The sequence below is a fragment of the Tachypleus tridentatus genome, chromosome 10 (assembly GCF_004210375.1).
Source record: "Tachypleus tridentatus isolate NWPU-2018 chromosome 10, ASM421037v1, whole genome shotgun sequence".
In the NCBI taxonomy this organism is placed as follows: domain Eukaryota; kingdom Metazoa; phylum Arthropoda; class Merostomata; order Xiphosura; family Limulidae; genus Tachypleus; species Tachypleus tridentatus.
In genome coordinates this window covers 25,389,120-25,411,500 of record NC_134834.1, presented here as the reverse complement: position 1 = coordinate 25,411,500, position 22,381 = coordinate 25,389,120, and the positions used below count along the sequence as shown (strand labels likewise).

The 22,381-nt window shown below is 32.5% G+C and overlaps 1 protein-coding gene across 1 annotated transcript in view; it reads left to right on the top strand.

The window, feature by feature from the left end:
- Positions 1-6,180: 6,180 nt before the first annotated feature.
- LOC143228315 (guanylate-binding protein 5-like) overlaps positions 6,181-22,381 on the top strand; it is a 32,799-nt gene continuing 16,598 nt past the window's right edge. The window contains exons 1-7 of the mRNA XM_076459586.1: positions 6,181-6,365; positions 8,287-8,381; positions 12,300-12,461; positions 13,262-13,322; positions 18,544-18,692; positions 19,432-19,518; positions 21,972-22,086. Of these exons, the coding sequence (XP_076315701.1) occupies positions 6,296-6,365; positions 8,287-8,381; positions 12,300-12,461; positions 13,262-13,322; positions 18,544-18,692; positions 19,432-19,518; positions 21,972-22,086 (739 nt within the window). The 5' untranslated portion in view covers positions 6,181-6,295. The remainder of the gene's footprint in view (positions 6,366-8,286; positions 8,382-12,299; positions 12,462-13,261; positions 13,323-18,543; positions 18,693-19,431; positions 19,519-21,971; positions 22,087-22,381) is intronic.

Here is a 22,381-nt window from a genome sequence, read left to right as displayed (position 1 = left end):
TCAGGTTAAGTACAAAATACATAATTTGTGTTTGTCTCCGCCTGACCTGAATTACTGTGTGTCTTAGGGGAAGCGCTCACGTGATGACACGCTCACTCTACAAAATGTACGAAACATTATTGATCTCTGGATAGCAAGAGGGAAAAAAGAGTTCTGAAATATCTGCATGCAAAAAGAGCTGCGTCCAGCGAGCGCATAGTGTTTTCAAAAGCCCCACTGTATTCACAGAAAAAACAAGTGATTATAATCTACTTATTTAAAGCAGCAGAATAGATTCGACATAAGAACTAGCCTCAATGCTTTATGTTTTTTCAACACTGAAGGAAACTGCAGTTCGTGTATTAATACAGATAAATTAAGTGCCAACAAAAACAGAAAAACAAATAGATAACCAAAGAGATACAAATATGAGAGGTGGCTACAAAGAGCTAAATGGAGGTGTAAATTGTGATAAACACATGACTTTACAGTTAAAAAGACATAGATATAAACAGATGACTACGAAAAAAACGATTACAAAGATACGAGTGTACAAATCGTGATAAGCTGATAAGCTCAGAGCCATAAAGACAAAAGGGTCAACAGATGATAATAAATTCTAAGAAAGTAAATGTGAAAAAGAACAGTATGTAATATTATATCAACCACGTTACATCTGCCGCATCCAGTGCCGACGAGACCTATCGCCCAGTACCAGGGCTCATCGAGACAGCTGGGATGCGACAAACATGGTAGTCAGTCAAGAAGGTATACGTAAATGAATCATAATAGAAAGACACAGACACAAACATTAAAGACAGAAAGAAAGTTAACGAAAATAACTTAAACATCTGATGTTTTGGAACATAATAATGTGTGGATTTTTTTTCAACTTGATAAATCCTACCACATTATTTCAAAACTCTTGGTTCCCAGCATGGCCAAGCGTGTTAAGGCGTTCGACTCATAATCCTAGGGTCGCGCGTCCGAATCCCGGTAGCACCAAACATGCTCGCCCTTTCAGCCGTGCGGGCATTATAATGTTACGGTCAATCCCACTATTCGTTTGTAAGAGAGTAGCCCAACAGTTGGCGGTGGGTGGTGATGACCAGCTGCCTTCCTTCTAGTCATACACTGCTACATTAGGGACGGCTAGCACAGATAGCCCTCGAGTTGCTTTGTGCGAAATTCAAAAAACAAACAAACAAACATAAAAAACTTTTGATATATATATATATATATACAATTCTACTTTGGAAAATTAGAAAATTCAAGATTTTCAAAAACAACAACTAAAAATAGAAACAATTCGATTTTTTTGAAAACACAAAGTAATTCAATTTGATAATAACACGAAACAAATAATAGAAACCTTCCTAGTGGTTAGCAAAGAATTAATCTTATATACAAACTATTTTTACGCAAAGATTCAAATAAAAATGACGCGTATTTATTGATGAGTGTGTGTGTGTTTTTCTTATGGCAAAGGCACATCGGGCTATCTGCTGAGTTTACCGAGTGGAACCGAACTCTTGATTTTAACATTGTATATCCGAAGACTTACCGCTGTCCCAGCGGAGAACATTTATCGATAAGACCCGACCGTGTTATTCATAAAAATATCTGTTAATTTCTATAACGATTTGAATCCCAAAGAATATAGTTTTTTTTTTTTTTCAAATTTTGTGAATATGAGACGTGTTAGTATTTATACAATTTAAGGTAATATAACCGTAGTTCACAGTTAACGAGAAAATTGGTTTTAGTGATTAAGTTTGTTTGTTTTGAATTTCGCACAAAGCTACTCGAGGGCTATCTGTGCTAGCCGTCCCTAATTTAGCAGTGTAAGACTAGAGGGAAGGCAGCTAGTCATCACCACCCACCGCCAACTCTTGGGCTACTCTTTTACCAACGAATAGTGAGACTGACCGTCACATTATAACACCCCACGGCTGAAAGGGCGAGCATGTTTGGTGTAACGGGGATTCGAACCCGAGACCCTCGGATTAGGAGTCGGGTGCTTTAACCACCTGGCCATGCCGGGCCCAGTCTGAAAATGGTGTATGATTCTGAGCGCTTTTCGCTTTATAAATTAAATTTTGGTGCCCGTGGTATACAGAATACGAAAAGCTCATAGCTTAGCTTTATGCTTAGCAACAAACAAACAACACAAAATAATATTATTTAATAAGAATTTCAGTTTAACTATAACATACTGAAATACTCTGATGTTATCTTAGTGTAAAGATGACTCGTTATTTTGTCTGAATCTGTGTGTTAGTAACCATCATCCACAACTAACTTACTAGATAAAAGAGATAAAAAGCAACAGTTCTGAAATAGATCATGTTTCCACTTGTTTATAAAATTTTGGCACACATGATCTACAGTTGGGTTGATCTACTATAATAACTTGTGGTATGGCAGTTGGAAATTTTCTGATGGTTTAGTAGTGTTATTGTTTTGTACATTTTGTCCAAGAAAGCGGATATAAAAAAGATTCTGAAATAGATACTTTTTTATTATATTTCTGGCCTTAAATTTATAGAAGCCAGTAATTAATCAGTTGAGTAAATCAGTTATTGTATTCCACAAAGAAAGATACATGAGTAGCATCTAACGTACCCTCAGCTGTATCTGTGTCATTTCTTACACACTATGAGTGTGTGTTCTTTTTTTAATAGCAAATCGAATCCCTTTTTTAACGTTGTAGAACCAAAAACCTACCTCTGTTCTGAATTTCTATGTTTCAAAAATCAAATTCGTATTTAAATGCAATAAAAAATAACTAGTAAAGAAAACATAGGTCCTCCGCTAGGGCAGTGGTAAGTCTTCGGATTTACAGCGCTAAAAGTTGTGGTTCGATTCCCCTTGGTGGACACAGCAGATATTCCAGTGCTGTAGATTATGATCCATTGCCATAAAGATAAAATAGCTGTGTATTCATAGGGTAAAATGTTACAAAAAAGCAACAAATTTTTAAATCTGAGAATCAAGTCAAAATAATGTATTCATTAATTGTTACACCAAATCTTATATTTGAGGTATAAATGACTTTGTTAACGTCCCCACCACATGGATTAGTGGTAAGTTTACAGACTAACAACCCTAAAATCCAAGGTTCGATTTGTCGCAGTAGCCAGAGCGCAGGTAGCTTATTGTGTAACTTTGTAATAAAACACATACAAAAAGATTTTTCTCTCAATGATTTTAAAAAATTCTTAGATTCAGAGTAGGTTATATCAATTAATGACCTGGCACTGCACATTTTAACTGCATTTACGTAGTTTTAACGCATTATATGAATTTTTTAAATAAAAATAACTCTAAACCTTTAATTTAGTTTGGGTTTTCAATTAAAACTACATTAGGAGATGAAATTCTTATCTTTGATATGATTGTTATAAATGAACAGTCACTTGAACAAGACAGTGGAGAAAATGGTCGTACGTATATGTTTTCACTGTGCCGTCATGAAGTAATCATTGATCAATCGGCATCGTAAATCCTCAATACTTTCAATCCAGTGATTGAAGTGGGTCGCAACGAGTCAGACCGTTGTGGTGGAACAGAAAATACAGCTTCGACCACATTCAGACTGTTTTCTATGTAAACCCTATTAATAAATGACTTTGAGGAGGGAGGGAAATTTCTTAGCCATTAGAATTATAAAAAATCTTATCTTGCGGCATTTGACATTAAATCTGTGTCCCAGGCTTCCAATATATGTTGTTGTTGTTGTTGTTTTACAGTTCTGATTTGTTTGTTTTTTTCGCAGAAAGCTACACGAGGTCTATCTGCGCTAGCCGTTCCTAATTTTGCAGTGTAAGACTAGGGGGAAAGCAGCTAGTCATCACGACCTACCGCCAACGAATAGTGGAATTGACCATCACAATATAAATTACCCATGTCTAAAAGGGTGAGCATGTTTGGTGTGATGGGGATTCGAGCCCGCGACTCTCGGATTACGAGTCAGGTGCCTTAACCACCTGGCGATGCCGGGCCTTTTCCAATTCTACCGCTGGTTATGTCATATAAGAACTGCACGTACTCTTGTTGCGGTGTCTTAACTTACAGTCTTCGTTAAATTAAACGTGCATTCTCAAAATTAAGTTTCTAAATATTTCGACTCTAGTATTTAAATTCTTGCAAAATTTTTTACGAAACTTTTATGTATCATGTTTTCCAGTGATACTTGTTGTTAGTAAATATATGTTTATGTATAGCGTATGAGTTAAAAAGTGACAAAAACGTACATGAAACTACTCGTTAAATAAATTAAAAGAAGAGAAGTATTTTAAAAGTTACTTTTTACCCTAGTTTCTCGTGAGTGAATAATAAGTACGCTGACTTTCATCTTTGAAATCCGAGGTTCGATAGGTTGTAATGGAGAATGGTGATAATCGTTTGTGTAGCTTTGCTTAAAACAAACATTTTGATCACACAAATTTGGAAAGTGGCTCGGCATGGCCTAGTGGTTAGGGTAGCGGGTTCAAATCCCTGTCACACCTAAAATATTCGTCTTTTCAGCCGTTCGAATGTTATATAGGTAACGATCAATCCAACTATTTATTGGTAAAAGAGTAGCCCAAGAGTTGACAGTAGGTGGTGATGATTTGCTGTCTTCCCTCTAGTCTTGTCCCCCGCTGATACAACGGTAAGTCTACGGATTTACAACGCTAAAATCAGGGGCTCGATTCTACTCGGTGGACTCAGCAGATAACTCGATGTGGCTTTGCTATACCAAAAGACACACACACTCCTCTGGTCTTACACTGCTAAATTATAGACGGCTAGCGCAGATAGCTCTCGTGTAGCTTTGCGCGAAATTCAAAAGAAATAAAAATTACCTTTTAACTAATGTGAATTTCAGGAATGAGAGGCTTTCGAGACATAATAATTATGCATTTGTTACTGCTATAATTTTGATCAAACGTTAAAACTAGTCACAAATTCTACGAATATCTGAACTACCCTTTTCTCTCACCACTTCTCTCAAAGGGGAAGAAAAGTGATATGAATTTCTAGCAGTTAGCATGTGCAAGCTATACCTGAATAAAGGATTACTAAATCTTTATGACATTTCGACACTAATAATGTTAAACTACATGTAGAGCTTCTGTACAAAAAAAAATTGAAAATTACATGACTGCTGTTTATTTATTTCGGGAGCGTTTACTTGCTACATGGAAATATCCAGCTATTATAAACTATTTATAAAATGGTAAAATCTGTGAATATTTATTGCTCAATCATCCTACTAATCGTTAAATGGCTGATGATTATCGAGTGACATGTTTATTACTAGTTTAAATTTTGTGCTACCTTGTCACGTAGATTCTTGATTAAAACGTCAAACCATCTTTGTTTTAACGTTATTTTAGTTCACTTTTGTTTACTAGTTATTTCTTATTTTAAAAATATGCTAAAATAAATCATTTCCCAAACATTTTAACTAGAACCTTCCCGTCTCCTAAGACCTCAGATGTTCTGGTTGGGTTTGTTTGTTTTGGAATTTCGCGCAAAACTATTCGAGAGCTATCTGCGCTAGCCGTCCCTCATTTAGCAATGTTAGACTAGAGGGAAGGCAGTTAGTCATCACCACCCACCGCCAACTCTTGGGCTACTCTTTTACCAACGCATAGTGGGATCGACCGTCACTTATAACGCCCCCACGGCTGGGAGGGCGAGCATGTTTGGCGCGACGTGGGCGCGAACCCGCGAATTACGAGTCGCACGCCTTACGCGCTAGGTCATGCCGTTCTGGTTAACTGAATAACAAAAGTTGAAAACTTTGAAGAACCCTACTTTTATTGTAATTTGTTCTTTCAAAAAAAATCTCAAGCATAAATAGCCTTATGTAATCATATTTGTTGCAAACATACAAAAAATAAAATTATCGTTGACAGATATGGCTTTATCAAACATCAGAGAAGTTTTGAAAAAAAAAAATCTACATGTGCTGAGACTTTCCTGATATAAGCTTGCAAAGGCCAATTTATAAACCACTGTAATAATCCAATGGTTAAAACAGTGTGCTGAGAAAATGATTGTGTATAATTTATTAATTGCAAGAATAACTGAAATAAGTGACATTAATCAATCAAATTATTTTATATCTGTCGCTACAATAAAATACGTAGAATAATATTCTATTGCAAAGAAAAACTAATGAGTTATCTTGAATAATATGTGAGTTTCATACCTACATTCAGAGAGGACTCTCTAGTCAAACAGCATGTTATGAGATGTTCGTATGGGTTGGGATCAAGTACTTTGAAGGTGAATTCTAAGACGTTGAAAAATAGCATGAAGAATGAATACTCAAGTTTATGTTACGCTTTTGGTATTTTTGTGTACGTCGTGTTGTGAAGGTTTTAACGGTGGTAAGTTAATTCCGTTTCAAAATCTTCATACGAATTGTAACTGTTTTTCTGAGCGTAGAAATTCGTTATATGGAGTTACATAAATGAATTTTTTGAATTTTTTAAAACTGTTTTATCTGTCATTTTTAATTTATATATATATTATAATTATTTCAGTTTTTGTTTATACTTTCACATAAATTTCACTAACGAAAAACTTAAGGTTAAACTTAAAGGCGAAAAATGAAGTTTATGTTGATGAAGTGCTTTCGTGAACTTTAGTTTTTATCAAGTTTTTGTAGTCGTAATACAATGTACATATTTAAAAACAAAACACTACAGCATTTAATTAAATTTTATTTTTAGACGCTATGGGAGAGTATTGTAGGATAATGTATTTCAGTTTAAAGCTTGAAACCACAAGTACAACTTCTAATTATTTGAATAAGTGTAAATTACCTTCTTAGTTAAGCTGAAATAGTAAATATCTGTGTAGTGTTAACATTCATATATCTATTATGTTTCCAGTGTCTTGTACTTGAAAAATATTTATCTGAATGTAATTTCTAAAGTAGTCCTGCAAGAGTGAAATTCGCGACTTTTCTCCTGTAATTACGCTTGTTCTGCTATAGTTGTTTCATTGTTACTATATTTATACTTGAAACTTGTACACCTGATTCTTTTGTTTCTTTTAGCTAGACCAGTATCTTTTCATTTGCACTAAATTTCTTATTTATTTCATTATTACACTCTAACTTCTCCAAGGTTCTTTGTCATATTGAGACTGAATAAGTCATTTTATTATGATGTCATACTCTACTGACTGACCTTGAGTTTCATTCAGGATTCTGATTTGTAGTCTTTGTTTCCCTTTCTCATAAACTAGCCTGTTTCTTTTCTAGGGACTTATTTTTTCCTAATACTGTTCTTTTTGTGTTTTATTTTTCATCTTAAATACATTTGCAGCCTTTGTTTTGTCTTTTTCTACTATTTCTAATTTTCCTAAATCTATTACTGTTACCCTTCTCACAAGTATTATGTGCTCAGAAGCTAGATTAGCTTTCTTGTGGTAATTCCTAAGTTTTCAAGAACTGAGCCATTTTTCTGCAACACACCCTAGAATCACTACTAATATCTTTTAACTGTTTCAATATCTATAAGCAAATTACTGTATGTGATTGAGATTCATGTGTCACTGTTACTGAATAAATCCTCCAAGTTTTCATCAGCTTCTAAATCTGCTTTATTGCACACAAAAAAAAGGATTTTCTGTCACTAAATCACACATTTGCACATTGTATTTTCCTAACACTAACACGATCACTCGTAACGGGGTGTTAGTATGCTGTTAGAAAATTCTCCCCAAGCATTATTTAATAGTCTTTTTGTCCTTATTATTACTTAAATTTATTTTAAATAAAATAAGTATTGAGGATTATTCAGATTATTTATTGCCCTCTTTGATAAGACTGAATCAAGGTTAAACTAACTACTCTTGTCCAGGGTCTAATATTACTTCTTAAATTTTTAGCCACTTTATTAATCTAGTTTGAGAATCATGTAGCCAAGTTAAACATATGAATTGTGTGATAGAAAAAAAGAAAAAAGCTGTTTAGTTTTCAGTAAATGTTTTCATCAACTTTATCATTGTACAGGTGGTGATTGCAAGGACCTTGCTAGAGTTAATGAGGAAATTTATAACTTTCCAAAAAAAACATGAATTAGTTTGATGTTTAACTTTTCTTTTTCTTGGTAGTTGAACCTAATTATCATTTCTGCATGTTTATAAATCTAAAATTTGTGTTAAAAATTATTCATCTAGGATTGAGGTATATTAGATCTCATATTGGCAAGATATTATATAGAGAAGATAAATCTGTCATAAACTTGTTTATGAAGTCTGTTCTGACAAGATACATTATTTTCTAATTTTTTTGTGTAGATACACTAAACTTACTGGATGAAGATAAACCATTACAGGTAGTCAGACCTGATCCCCTACACAAGCAACTGAAGTTGGTGAAAGAAAATCTCAAGGTAGACATGTTTCTTTTACTTATGAATTACTGCTTGAAAATGTTTGGAGTTTAAGTTTGTTGTTAAGTACAATAATTACTACAGTGATATGACACTTGTTTGAATGATAATTGAGTAATAAATTTCTAAGTACATTGGATGTGGATGTTTATATGTTAATTATAAAAAAAACTGTTCAGATGTAAATATCTGTATGCTGGGCAATCCATCCATCAATTATACAAACAGTTTAGTTTTGTATTATTTTCAGCAAAACTTTTTTATTATATGTATATGTATGCAATACATGTGCTTACCTGGGAGCAGGACTACATATGTATTTATTTACAATAAAATCACGTTATTTTTTTATTATATTTGTTTAAAATCTAAAAAGTATCCTAATCCAAATAAAATAAGTTAGTCTGTCAACTTTAGGACAGTAACACTAAATCATTGCCTAGACAACAATGTAGCATTTGATTCAATCAAACATACTAAATTAATTTAATTTCTCGTCCACTAATTTGGGTTGGTTGTAAATATAGAAATTAATCTAAAAATTAGCAAAGTGGCAAAGATAATTTGACTTGTCAAAGTTATCCCTCACTTAAAAAAAATGTTAGTTAGAATTAGTTAGAATATTTATAACTTAAATATAGAGGAGTTGAGTATGTCATATTCAAAGTCTTGGTGTCTCATAACATTACAGCTCATTTTATTATGTCAGTCATTCTCTCATAACTATGCATCATGACAATATCTCTGCAATGTTGTTTTCATCTTTAACGGTTTCACAGTTTTTCCTTCTTAATTATGTCACTTACTATTATTTGGCTATAGATTCTTAAATTAAGCTTTGTGTCCTATAGATTTTCACCTATTTCAGTATATTGTACTTTTCTTACCATGGATGATGATGACTTGCTGCAAATGCCTTACTGGTTAGTCTTGGTACCCCAAGTTAATCCATATTTCCTTTGTTTTTCAATCCCATTAAGTACAAGTGATAACCCTGTATTAGAAATTCTAAGTTTCCAGTCTGTATATATCTTGATCTGAGCATATGAATATATCATAAAGGGCTGTTCATATACCCTTCCAAAAAGTGATAAATTTTTATGAGATCACATTACCTGTGAAATTCCAAACAGTGTTTAAATGTTCTGTTACATGCCATTCTACTGTAACTTTATGTTAGTTGTGTTTGACCCAGGACTTGCTGATTCATAATCAGTTCAATGTTTAATAGTCAGCTCTTCATATTTATACACCTATCCAACAAATTTTAAAATGAATTCAAACTAACAGCACAAACCACATCATCGAGCAAGCCATAAGTTTGTAACTAACCAAATATAAAAGTTTTGTTGTGTAAAAGAAAATCTGTATCTACATTTTCAAAGCTTCAATTAATTAACTTTCATATTCAGGCTAATATTTCAAACCTTTTCATTCTACTTCTCAAGAAACCATACTATTGTACTATTCCATTAATTCTTATTTTTATCTACCTGAATCAATTGCCTCTCATCTTAATTTATTTGCACCACACTTTCCATAGAAAGCATGTCCACAGGACTAAGTTTATCTTAATATATTAAATAACATAAATCAATTATCATACTAGTATCACATCACTGCACTTATTCTAACATATTCATATCCTTCCTATAATAAGAGAACCAAAACTGGACATCCAGTTTTCTACTTAAGATCTCTCTGACATTTGTACAAAACTACTTTAATAATAACCCTTTTTGTGCTAATAGCATAACTAATCTGCTTGTTTATATTTCTGTCACAATGAAAACCTAACTAGAGTACAGAATATTCCAGAAATAACTCAAATGCACAACAAACTTTTTTGGTCTTCAACTCTTCCCTCAGAAGCTTTTAATCCACTTTTGTTAAATAAGGTTACCCACACCCTTTTTTATCAACACACGAGAAACCTCAGTCTTCTAAAAAATATCTGTTATCTTGGTTTAACAACACTTCAGTAATTCGAATGGCATCTTAAAGAGGATCATTTGATCACTCAGGTTGTCTTTTTTTGATTTGTAAAAAAGTGAAAAATTACTCATAAACATCTCCAAGTAATCTTTCACAATTGTTAAAGTTATTTAACAGCTAAGCACTAGTGTATTGAATCAGGACATGAATAAACATTAATAGACTGATTCTTGAAAATACGACTTCCTTCTCATTAAAGACGCTCGTAACACACACAAAAAAGAAAAAACAAATTGTATTCAAATGTAACATTTCTCACCAGTGTTTCCATTCAACAAAAGATTAAAATGCTTTAAGGTGTGTGTGAGAACACATTATGTGATTAGACAACTCATTTTATAAGTTAGTAAAATTTATTTTGGAACCTTTCTGCAGTGGGCCTTCCAAAGCTTAAATTTATGATATTCAGGTCTATATTTACAATCTTTTCATTCTTTCATTGAGTTTTACCCTATTTAGGTAGAAAACAATTCAAAAACTTTAAGCTACTCTTTTCAATTTAAATGATTTTTTTTCTTTGTAAAATGTTTATTTCTTCTTGTAAAAAGTGGGTCAGAACACTATCATTCTCGTGAAACTTCACTAGAATCTTTTATAAGATTAATAAAGTCTTTTTGTTTTTAAATGCCTATAAATAGAATAAAGAACAGATTCTTTTCTCCTGCTAAGGGTTTAAACAACAAGCATGCCTGTAGTATTCAGGTACATTGATATCTGTCAGAAAACTCTCAAGTATCGGTTGTGGAAATATGTTGCAGAATGAACATGGTCAGATAAGAATCACAAATTAATGATATTTTTATTAGTAAGTGTATGTCATGAAGTACTGGTAGGCTTCACATGTATAATCAGTTAGCTGCTTTGATAGAGATAGATAATCTATTGAAGATGAAGATAAGAGCAAAAATTATTCGTGTTCTCATGGGATAAAGATGAAATGAATGATGAAATATCAAATTGTTAAGTTAGAAATGTCAAATGCATCACAATATCATACAGTCCTTATAGTAACCGTAGATCAAGGATTATTTACATTAAATATGTTAGAGGAGATCAACTTCCATATCGTACTAATTTGTACAAGTCTCTGTACTACCTTTTGGAATATGACCTTCCTCCAGGAGATCATAAAATAGGTCCAAACAATGAGTCATATAGAATGTTTATGTCTAATTTAAGAATCTGAGTGAAAGTGAATAAGAATATGCAACAATATCTCTGCAAAACTGTTACGTGCAGTGCCAATGTTGACTTTCATCAAATACTTAGATCATCAAACCAGAATCTGTATTGGTTTAGACTGTACTTATGACAACAGTTATAGTGTGAACTAGATTAAGCCGGGGAATTGTAATTTTGGGAATTTTGTACGAGTCATTTATAAATCAAAATTAGGGTAAGGAGTACTGACACAATATTACTTATTTAGGAATTAGACAATCTCTGACCAGTTAAAACTTGAAACACTATCATAATGAGTTTTTTTTAATACAATTATACATCACAAAAATGGCACACCAGTGAAATATTGTTAGTTAATAACTCTATTTATTCATTCTTCAATATTTCTATGAATTTCCGTAATAAATATTGGAAAAAATTATGAGAACATACAAGTGAATGTGAGAAGTGATCTTTCTATAAGGTCATTTATACTTGTATTTTTGGCTTCATGAACCAAGAATTTTGTCTGGTAAGTTGGGTTCTTAGGTGGGTTTATTACCACACTGATATTTAAAGATTAAGTTTAATTGAAATTTGCAACATCCTGTTTCCTTCCAGGCAAAAAAAAATCAAAACCTGAAAGAGAGTAAGAAATGTTATAGTTAATGCAATACTAAAATTAAACTATATTGCAAACATGTCAAATAACTTGTCTTGTTTTAAATTATTTTTTTAAAATTATTTTCACTTATTTTGCAGATATTAAAAAATATTAATGGTCCTGTTGCTACGGTAGCTGTTGTAGGAAAATATCATTCAGGAAAATCATTCTTGATGAACCAGTTGATGGGCAAAGCCAATGGGTTTGGAATAGGCTCTTCAGTTCAACCTGAAACAATGGGCATATGGATGTGGGGAAAGGTATTTTTTTTTAATTTTAAGAGAAGCTGTAAGTAACTTTGTAAGTGATGGTGATTTAGAATTTCTTGTTTGTGTTTCTAGACATAATAGCTAGCGACTTTTCTGTGTATGGTAAAAAATAAGTAAGAAATTTTAATTTAATAAAATTTGCTTTTGTTTTGTTTTTTATTGCAAAGCAACATAACAGATGATCTGTTTGTCCACCATGAGGAATTGAACCCCCAAACCACTAGCATTTTAACTCTGTAAACTTACTATGGACTCGCTGGAAGGGACAGTATTTGAACAAAGCATTGAGACATGGAAGTTATTGTTTGGAAAAAAAAACACTTTTTTTTTCAGTCAAAATTATAATGTAAGAGTAATAAATTGAGCTTAGAAATTTGTACTGTTGTAAACTTGCAATAAATTCAATAGTTTCTTCAACATTGATGTTTCTTACTTGTTTGGAAATATTTTTTCATTTGAAAACAAGAACACTAATGCTTTTACCAGAATACATTTTTAATTTAACCCTTTCGGCAAGGTTGGCGATCGCAGTCGACTTGAAGGCTCAGTGCGGCAGGCATCCTTCCTTTATTCATGGTATTCTTATGTATTGAATTTAACATATATAGTATTGGGTACAATTACTGAATAATTCAGGGACTTTTCTTGAGTTATTGTCGAGATATCATGCTTTTAGAACTGATACTGTAATTAGTTGAAGTATCAAACATATATATTCAGCACCATGCCAAACATTACAAGTTGTTAATCAGTGCCGGAAGGGTTAACATTATTCTTGTTTTATTTCACAGCCTGTTTTGATGGATTTGGACACTGGACAACAAGTTTCTGTGATATTTTTAGACACTGAAGGTAAGAAGTTTTTGTTTAATTCTCTCTAATTTCTTTCAAAGTTTTAGAAAGAATGACTTTTTAACTAAAAAAAAATGCTTACTGCAATTATGGGTATAAGCATGTAAGTGCACCACTACCTTTAGAAACTGTCATTTATTGTGTGCTATAGTAGTATATTCTAAGATGATAATTTGCCTCCTTACACCGGAAGCTATTTTCCTTTCATGCCTACCTAAGAAACTTGCATGCTATTAGTCTTGAGGTAACTTCCACCAAATTTTATGTTTTGACATGAACTTCACTGGTGCATGACAACATTATGTGACAAAAAAAATTCCGCCAGTAGGAAGGCACCACAACTTCCATAACGGTAACTTATTCTGTGCACTTGCACGCTGTGACAACTGCAATGTATTGAACAGATATGTTTAAATTTCTCGTCAAGTTCAATTTGTTGAGATATGCATTGTTAATGAAATTTTAATTTGTGTTTTCTTTTTTGTTTCAAAAAGCTTTGGATTTCATCATCAGTTCTCAGGTGACAGTGACTTGTATTTAGCTCTGTGTGAGTAATGTTATTCACACACAGATCTTATTCTTACTGTAGCATCTGGAAGATTGTTAACTATCAGGGACATTGCAGCCATTGTTCAGTATGTCATGGGTTACCACATGCATATTGAGTTCCTAGTCTCTTCTCATCGGAGAAATTATTTCTCTTCAATTTGAAATGATATATTAGATCATAACTTCCAACTGATTTACTTACCATTCAAGATATGACATTGGCCTTCCATTCTCTTTCTGGATTTCATTCTCAGGTTTGTTATGTCTGGGTCCTTCATCCTCTCACATTTGTGACTTGTGGACTTTTTTCCTTTTCTCATTTCCTGTTATTGATATCTATCTGATCTGATGAAGGATTGGGCTCCTTACCTTCTATTTTATTTTTTGGTTCCTTATTTACGCAATTTTGGCTTCTCACATCCCTCCTGTATCCTCTTCCCTAACTCTGTCATTTGTGTAAGTCACTTCATTGTGCTTTAGATGGTTTTTCTGAAAATATTCAATCTTCTCTTTGCCAGCTTAGTCTATTTCACTTCTTCTGTTCTATCCCTTCTTACTTTTTTCCCTGATGTGAAGACTCATTGGATCAGGTTTCTACTTTTTTTACTGTACTTCTTCCTTTTCTCTCGTGCACATGGTGTTCATCAGGCTTTCTTCATTTGGATGTCTTCAATGGTGTTTATTTCTTCCCTTCAACATAGTATTGGTCCCAATTGTATAATAAAGGTCTTTGCTTGCCTTATTAATAGGTTAGAGCTGCAATGTCTTTTCTTAAATGATTAACTTCTCTTGAACCATTCTCAGATGGTATCCACTTCTCATTTTTCTTCCACACCCACTCAAAATTTCGTATTTCTGGTCATTTTCTTTATTTCATGTCTTAGCCAAGTTTGGTCTTTTCTTTGCCTGAGTTATGGTACATCTCATCACCAGGATTTACACTTGTCTTTCTAATCTGATCTTACTTCCCTGAAACATCTCCTTTGGGGCATGCACACCATGCATGTCTCCTACAGTAAACTTCGTGGATCTAAATCATACATTTTTGGTTTCCATTGTCTTCCTTTGTTTATCTTCTCTTTTCTCTCTTCAAGGAATAATCTTGGTAACTGAACTGTGCCTGTACTACTTCCACTGTTCTCTGACCAACTCTTAAACAAAATGTTTATCTTTACCAATGTTTCATTTTCTCATTGAGGTGCATCTCTGGATGAGTACGTGACTTCTGGCATTTGGATGCAGGTTAAGATTTCACTCTATATCTGCAAGCATGCATTTCTCACTGTTTGCTGGGTATGTTCTCATACCTGCCTCTACTGATGTATCACTGTCATGACCTGCAACAACATTTCCATGGTCATTTCATACATTGAACATTCAAAAGAAGCAACCCTCCCAGGACCTTTTGCTTTCAGGTATTAAACCTACTCTTCTAGGCTTATTCACATTGAGTTTCTGTTATTACTTATCTATTCGGTATGAAGAGCTTGGTGGTAGGCCTTCTGTCTCAATAAGTTTGCATTCTGTCATTAAAATTGTCTATTCACTCCAATTCATTCATTGGGTTTGCTTTTGGTTTGGCATGCCTCTCACCTACCCTGAGACCTCTCTCTTTCTAACCCGATCCCCGCTAGTACAGGGGTATGTCTTCGGATTTACAACGCAAAATCAGGGGTTCGATTCCCCTCGGTGGGCTAAGCAGATAGCCCGACATGGCAAACACACACACACACACATACTTTCTAACCTTACTCATCCAGTTGGTATGCTTGTCTCCAGATGTGGATTCTCACTGGCTTATTCACATTTCTTTGTATTCGTGTTGTTATTTTTGTCCTCCTGTTTCTCATCTTCAGAGTTCCTAGGGTTATGTCCTCCTTTTACCTTCATTTATTTTTACAAATTTTACTCCATTTACTTGACTTTATCTTTTTACTGGACATTTGGCTACTCATTATTACGATTTTGCGGAGTGTCTTTTAAAACTTTTATTCTTTTACATTTTGATAATAGCTGCTATGACACATAACCCGCAACCAGGACTGGAAAGACCAACTTCAGGTGACTGACGGTGGTTCTTGAACTTACCTGTTAGTCTTCCTGGCGGGTTATGATCATTACCTTTTTGCTAGAGTAAATACCTTACAACTTCTTATACTCTACCTTTTATCTTAACATTGTAGACTAGGTGTCAACATTGGTTTTATACTTTTTGTTTTACCTTCATTTCCATTTATGTCTATTACTACATTTATTTATTTAATTTTTTTTTACATTTTTACCGAATGTCTGGCGCAGATAGCCTCGTTGTTTTGTGCCATAAAACACTAAATCAATCAATCAACCTTACCGCATACCAGTTTCTAGCCATTGGGGTGGTGGACCATGAAGAATCCTTACCAATTGGGCATAGCACAGTATGGTTGGAAATTCATTAATAATAACATTGTTGAGGTGGTTGTATGGTTCTCCCTAATCTCCTCTTTCATTCAGAGCCTGTTCAATAGAATTGAGGTGAGCACATTCAAAATGACATCATGAGACATAACTTGTGTGACCTTCTGCAGCCATTATTTGTACAGTGTAGTCAAGGTGAACACAAAAGGTATGGTCTAAATGTGCCTTCAGCACTACATGATTATGCCTCTACAAAACTTTTGCCAGCAAATGTCACACTCCATGAGCTTCCCTTCAATTGCTTTCTGAAAAGGGTTTATCTAGGTAAGATTTTACACTGCTTGAACATGTGGCTTTAGCTTTCATGTGTGTGAGCTGAGTTATTGTATTAGAAGTTAACATTTTTGTAAGCTGAAAATATATTTCTCATAGAAGATTACTTCCATCCACATTTCCACCTATCCTCCTCACAGTGCATATTTTTGTCTTTTCTCTTCAAAGAGTGAAGTTTTTGCAAGCGCAATTGCATAGCAGGAGTTACTGCGTGGAGGTTGTGTCACCCTCTTTTTGGTGAAGGATTTTTGTTGTAAAATGACATCACTATGCACCAGTACAGTTCATTTCAAAACACGTGGGTGGGAGTTGCACCGAAACTACTGTAATGCAAATCTCTTTGGCAGAACTGCAAGCACAATAACTTTTCTGTGTGCAGAAGTGAGTATTTATCAGGGATACATTTTCAGAATATCAAGATGTTAATCTTCCACTTTATGAAACTTCTCTATCTTACGATTAGTCATGCATGTGTTTTCCTGAATTGTCATTAGCTGAGGTAGTAATTAGTAGTCCATATATACAATTATAATTAATGGAGAAAGCTTCTTACGAGTCTTAAACATTTTTTTCCAAACGTGGTTACTTGTTAAGTGGCTAATGCAAGGAAGAGAGAAATTTAATTTTTGATTTATTTAACATGTCAAAAAAAGTCTACTTTTATTAAACACAATTTTTAAACTTCTACATTTATGACAAAATGCGTAAATTTTATTTACTAATGCTAATCATTCTCTCTCTTTCACATTTAATGAAGTATAGAACTGGTATAACATGAATTCACTTTCAACAGTGTTCAGGAGGTGTGAAAGAACTTTTTTTTCTCTATATTTAGAGGTTTGCTCTTTTTTTCTAAAAGGTTTTAATTCTTTTGTTTCAGCTTTTACTGCTTATTTAAACAATTTAAAATCACATTAAGGTACAAACATTAGTTTTATTTGTAAATATGAATGTCAAATCAAGGAGAACCCTAGATTTAATTTATGAGCACCTTAAAATTATTCAGTTTCCAAAGACAAAGTGGTTCTTTCACCAAATTTCTCTCAGTCATGGGTATAGCTAATATTTTGGTGCACACCCAGTGTGAGAAATCACCCCATGCCCCTGTATATAAGGAAAAGATGAATAATTAATTGATGTATTGTTAAATATCTTTTTTTTTTTTTATGTCCCTACAACAAAGCAGAATGGGACATATTGGTTTCCCTTGTCTGTCTATTTTGAATTGTTAACAGTATATCTCAAGACTGGATGAATGAATTGTGACATAATTTATATAACAGTTACTAAATACAAAGTTCTAGGTCTGATTAATGTTTGAAGATCAAGATCAAAGTGGATACAAGGGTATTTCTCAAATACAGTTTGCACTTAAAGCACCTAATTTTTTTTATTGAACATATGGAGAATGTTTTAACTTCCATTAAAGGATCTAGACTACAGGGTTTTTTAAAGCTAATTTAGAAATATCAGCTCACATTTAGTCATCTTTGAAGCATAGGACTAGTGCTAAACTTTGCACTGTAAAAGCTCTAAAAGGATTCAGCCATGTAGGTGTTATAATATAACAGTTAATCCCACTATTTTAGCTGATTGTCTTTCCTCTGGTCAACAGTTATCTATAAGGGACACCACAGATTGTCTTAGTAGCTATACTGTAAATTAAAACACTGCACGAGTTATTATTACTATATAATTTATTGGAATATGACCTTTCATTTGATTGATCAAGTGAGGTATTTAAATCAAAGAAAATTCTGTTTCTATATTTAATAACATTTTGTTATATATTGTTACTGATGATTGTGAAGAAAATTTTCTGATTTGCATGAAATGTAGAATTGTTTTAGAATATGCAAAAGTCAGTTATTTTATGTTTATGGCAACGACTGATAACTGTGTACATTCAGTTGACTTTTTTTTTTCATCATTTGTCTTGTAGGTTTTGCTGCAAACAATATATCTGAAAATTATGATGCAAAAATATTTGCTGTAGCAACCTTGATCAGTTCTCATCTTATCTACAACTCTGTCAAAATAGTTGACCAATCTGATATAGATTACCTTGAACTTTTGGCACGGAGAACCCAGGTATTGTTATGCACTAATATAAATGTAGATCAAAACTTCACAATCTAAGTGGAGTGATGAATGAATAAGAGTTATCATTTGATAATTTTTTTATTCTGATAAGACGCATGCTAATTCTGAAACAGATTTGCAAATTTATATAGTGCTCAGACTGTATTCCTATACTTATTTTAGGATGAAAAGTTTAAAATTCTAGAATTTTCTTTTTATTTAATGTGATAATTCTAATTATTAATTGATTTTGCATGTAACTTATGTTTAAAATAAACATATTTTATAACCTATATACACAATTTCGAGTGTGTGATTTATGCATTAATTTAACGACTTTGATTTTATAAGTTTATTTTAATATATTTAGAAGGTTTTAATAATGGTTTTTATTTAGGCACATTTCAGAAAAATAATTATTGTTGTTGTAGTCTTGTCTTTTAAAAAAACATTTTGTGAGAGCTAAGTTAAGAAAATTTTGAAATTTGTGATCAAACACAAAACATTAACTACAAATAAACATGTATGAGTAGAAACAAATACCATTAATTACTGGATGGCTTCATTGTCCCTTGCAAATATTTAACCATAAAATTATCACTCATAATCCAGAAAACATTTATAATCATGAATAAAAAAAGATATCTTTTCTATTCCTTTTATAAGGAGTTATTCTAGATAACTGGACTAAGGTTAGTTAGAACTAACTGTTACACCATTAACTGAATAACATGTACACATATTGTAGCTTTTTGCTCTTCGATCACAAATGTCACGAGTCAAGTGGACTGACGACTTTATCCATGATCTTCTAAGTTTTCCACCTCTTATTTGGGTGAGTCTAATTTTAAATTTGTGACATATAAATATTAAAACAATTTTTTTTTTCCTAATTTTGCTTAAGGAAAGAAGATTAAAAATGTATTTTACTTCAGGTTTACTTATGACAACGTAAAGAGAAATAAACATGCCTAAATCTTTTAACAGAACATTAGCAATTTGTTTTTACATGATGATAGGAACATTGGTATGGCTTACTACGTCAATATAAGATTTAATTTCTGGAGGATAACGTGCATAGCAAAACAATCAGTTATGTGGTATTTACAAAACAAAGCTTATAAAAAAAATAACTACAAGACCTATTGCTGGTAGTTTGAATGATTCATATCGTAGTGATATTTAAAAATAAGTTCAGTAAGTTTTCAAGAGATAATCTGTGTGATATTGCATTGAGTTTGAAACCACACAAGACTCTGGTGTTTTCTTAGACTGGATAGTTTTTTATTTCAGGGTGAATACGTACATAAACTGGCCATTTGTTTTACATCTACATAAACAAACAAAGTTTATAATAACTTTAGTCTCTGGTCCATGAAATTCACACCTGAAAGTAGCATCTCTGTGCTTTCATTTTTGTATTATTGGTGTATGGTGTGGAATCTCTAACAAGTGTTAATAAGGTAATCAAAGTTTATAGAATCATAAAATTATGTCAGTATATATCTAGATATGTACTGATCTTTAGTTATTCTCATTTCTATTCTTGTATCTATACAAATATTGGCTGTGGAACAAATTGTTGGCAAAGCTATTTTAACAGTTCTTGGTAAGGTGAACATTTAACAATAGCTTTGAGGATTTTAAAGAAACATGTAAATTAACAATTTTTTTTTATAATTGCTTATATGATTTTTATTCAAATTAAAATGGTGCTTTTGCATAACTGCAAATGCGCTGAACCAACATCGTCAATTTTTATAGAACCGAAATATTCCTATACTCATTCATCTAATAGAGAGAGAGTTTTGAGGTAGAAAACTTGTGTATAACCTTAGAATTCATGATGGGTTTCACATATACTTCCTCAATTATTTTTTTAACAAAATGTTTAGGTACAACAAAGAACCCATTTGTCCATCTCTGCTTCTCCTCTCTTAAACTAAATTAAAACTATTGAGTAAATGGATTAAAAAATATGTATATCTTAAAGTCAGCCCTTATCATTCATGTGTACCAAATGTCTTGAGGATACCTAAGTTTTTGTTTACAAGATATCTAATAACGTATGATTTCCATATTAAAAAAAAGTGTGTGTGTGTGTAAGTAATTCATCTAACTGATTACTGCTGGGGCCACCTATAAATTGTATATAGAAAATTAATATTTTCATCTAATTATTTTGGTCATTTCTTCAAACACAAAATTACTCAATGTGATGCAGTTGATAACACCAGTAGTGAACAGAATGTTGAGGGTTAATTTGATTTTCTCTCATAGATGAAAGGTAAATAGTTAAGCCTAATAAGCAGTGTAAATCAGAAACATTACTTGAATAATACAGGGTGTTCGGAAAGTCACTGTGCAGTTTTGTAATCACATGTTATTATATTTTATTCAGTCTATTTCAAGCCAGAAACTGATAGCGGTGTTTAGAAACAAAATAAGAAGGATCCAGGCCTGTATTGATACCAACGGGGGTCACTTTCAACATTGTTTGTAATTGTCATTCATATTTACCTCCTGTAATCTATATTGAAACATGTCTCTTAATAAATAAGTCCACAGTGACTTTCTGAACACCCTGTAGTATAATGTAGCTAAATCAATAGAAACTTAGTGTGTCTGAAAAATTTAATCTCTGAATAATGTGGAACAGTGTAGCTAAGTATCTGAGAAATTGAACTGTACTGAAAGTATGAATTAATTTGCATCATATTAACAATGTGCACTTAGATTCACTAGTAATCTATACTGAGTACAACAGATGCGTGTTTCTTTTGCTATTAATGCTAGAAGGGTTAATAGATTTCTCCTCAATATCCTTTCACAGTTCTTACAGATTTCAATAATGTGAAATAATATTTTATGTTAGTAAACTTTAAGTATTTTTTGTTATTCAGTTCCATTGTAAACATAACTTATTTCTCATTATATTTACTGTGTGTGTGTGATAACTGCATTAAAATGATTTTATGGAACACTTATTAAACTTGAAGTTTTATTGTTAAATCTTAGTTGTGATTAAATGTCAGTCACAAACAGATAAACAGTGAATTATAGGTACTGAGGAATAGTTATTCAGGACAGGTGAAGGTAAAACAGTCTAAAACTAGTTTCTCACTTTTTTGTGGCTAAGCGTCTTTAAGTCTCAAATTTGGAGTCCTAACTATGCACAATACTCAAGAAAACCCTTTATTCAGTGGTCAAGATCTCAGAAAGATCACAATATTTTATGTGTTTTTCACAAATTTGATTAAATTAGTACATTTTTCTCTCTCTTATTAGGTTGTCCAGGATTTTGTTCAGACAACTGCAGAGAAAGAAACATCAAAAGAATGGCTGCATCGTTTGATGGATACCCATTCACGAGAGAATGAAAATTATGAAATTAGTCTACTTGGTATGAAAGTTCCTGATCATTACAGACTGTTGGTTACCCTATATCGGTGTTTTTCAAACTGTTGTCCAGGCACCCCTGGGGTTGAGACAAAAAATAAATAAAATATAAGATAACAAAGTAAAAAAAATATGAGGGGAAATTAAAAACAACTTTTATGATCACTGTCCAGACAATAATTATATATTATATTGTATTGTATTGTATTATATTGTATTGTATTGTATTATATTGTATTGTATTGTATTATATTATATATTGTATTGTATTGTATTGTATTGTATTATATATTGTATTG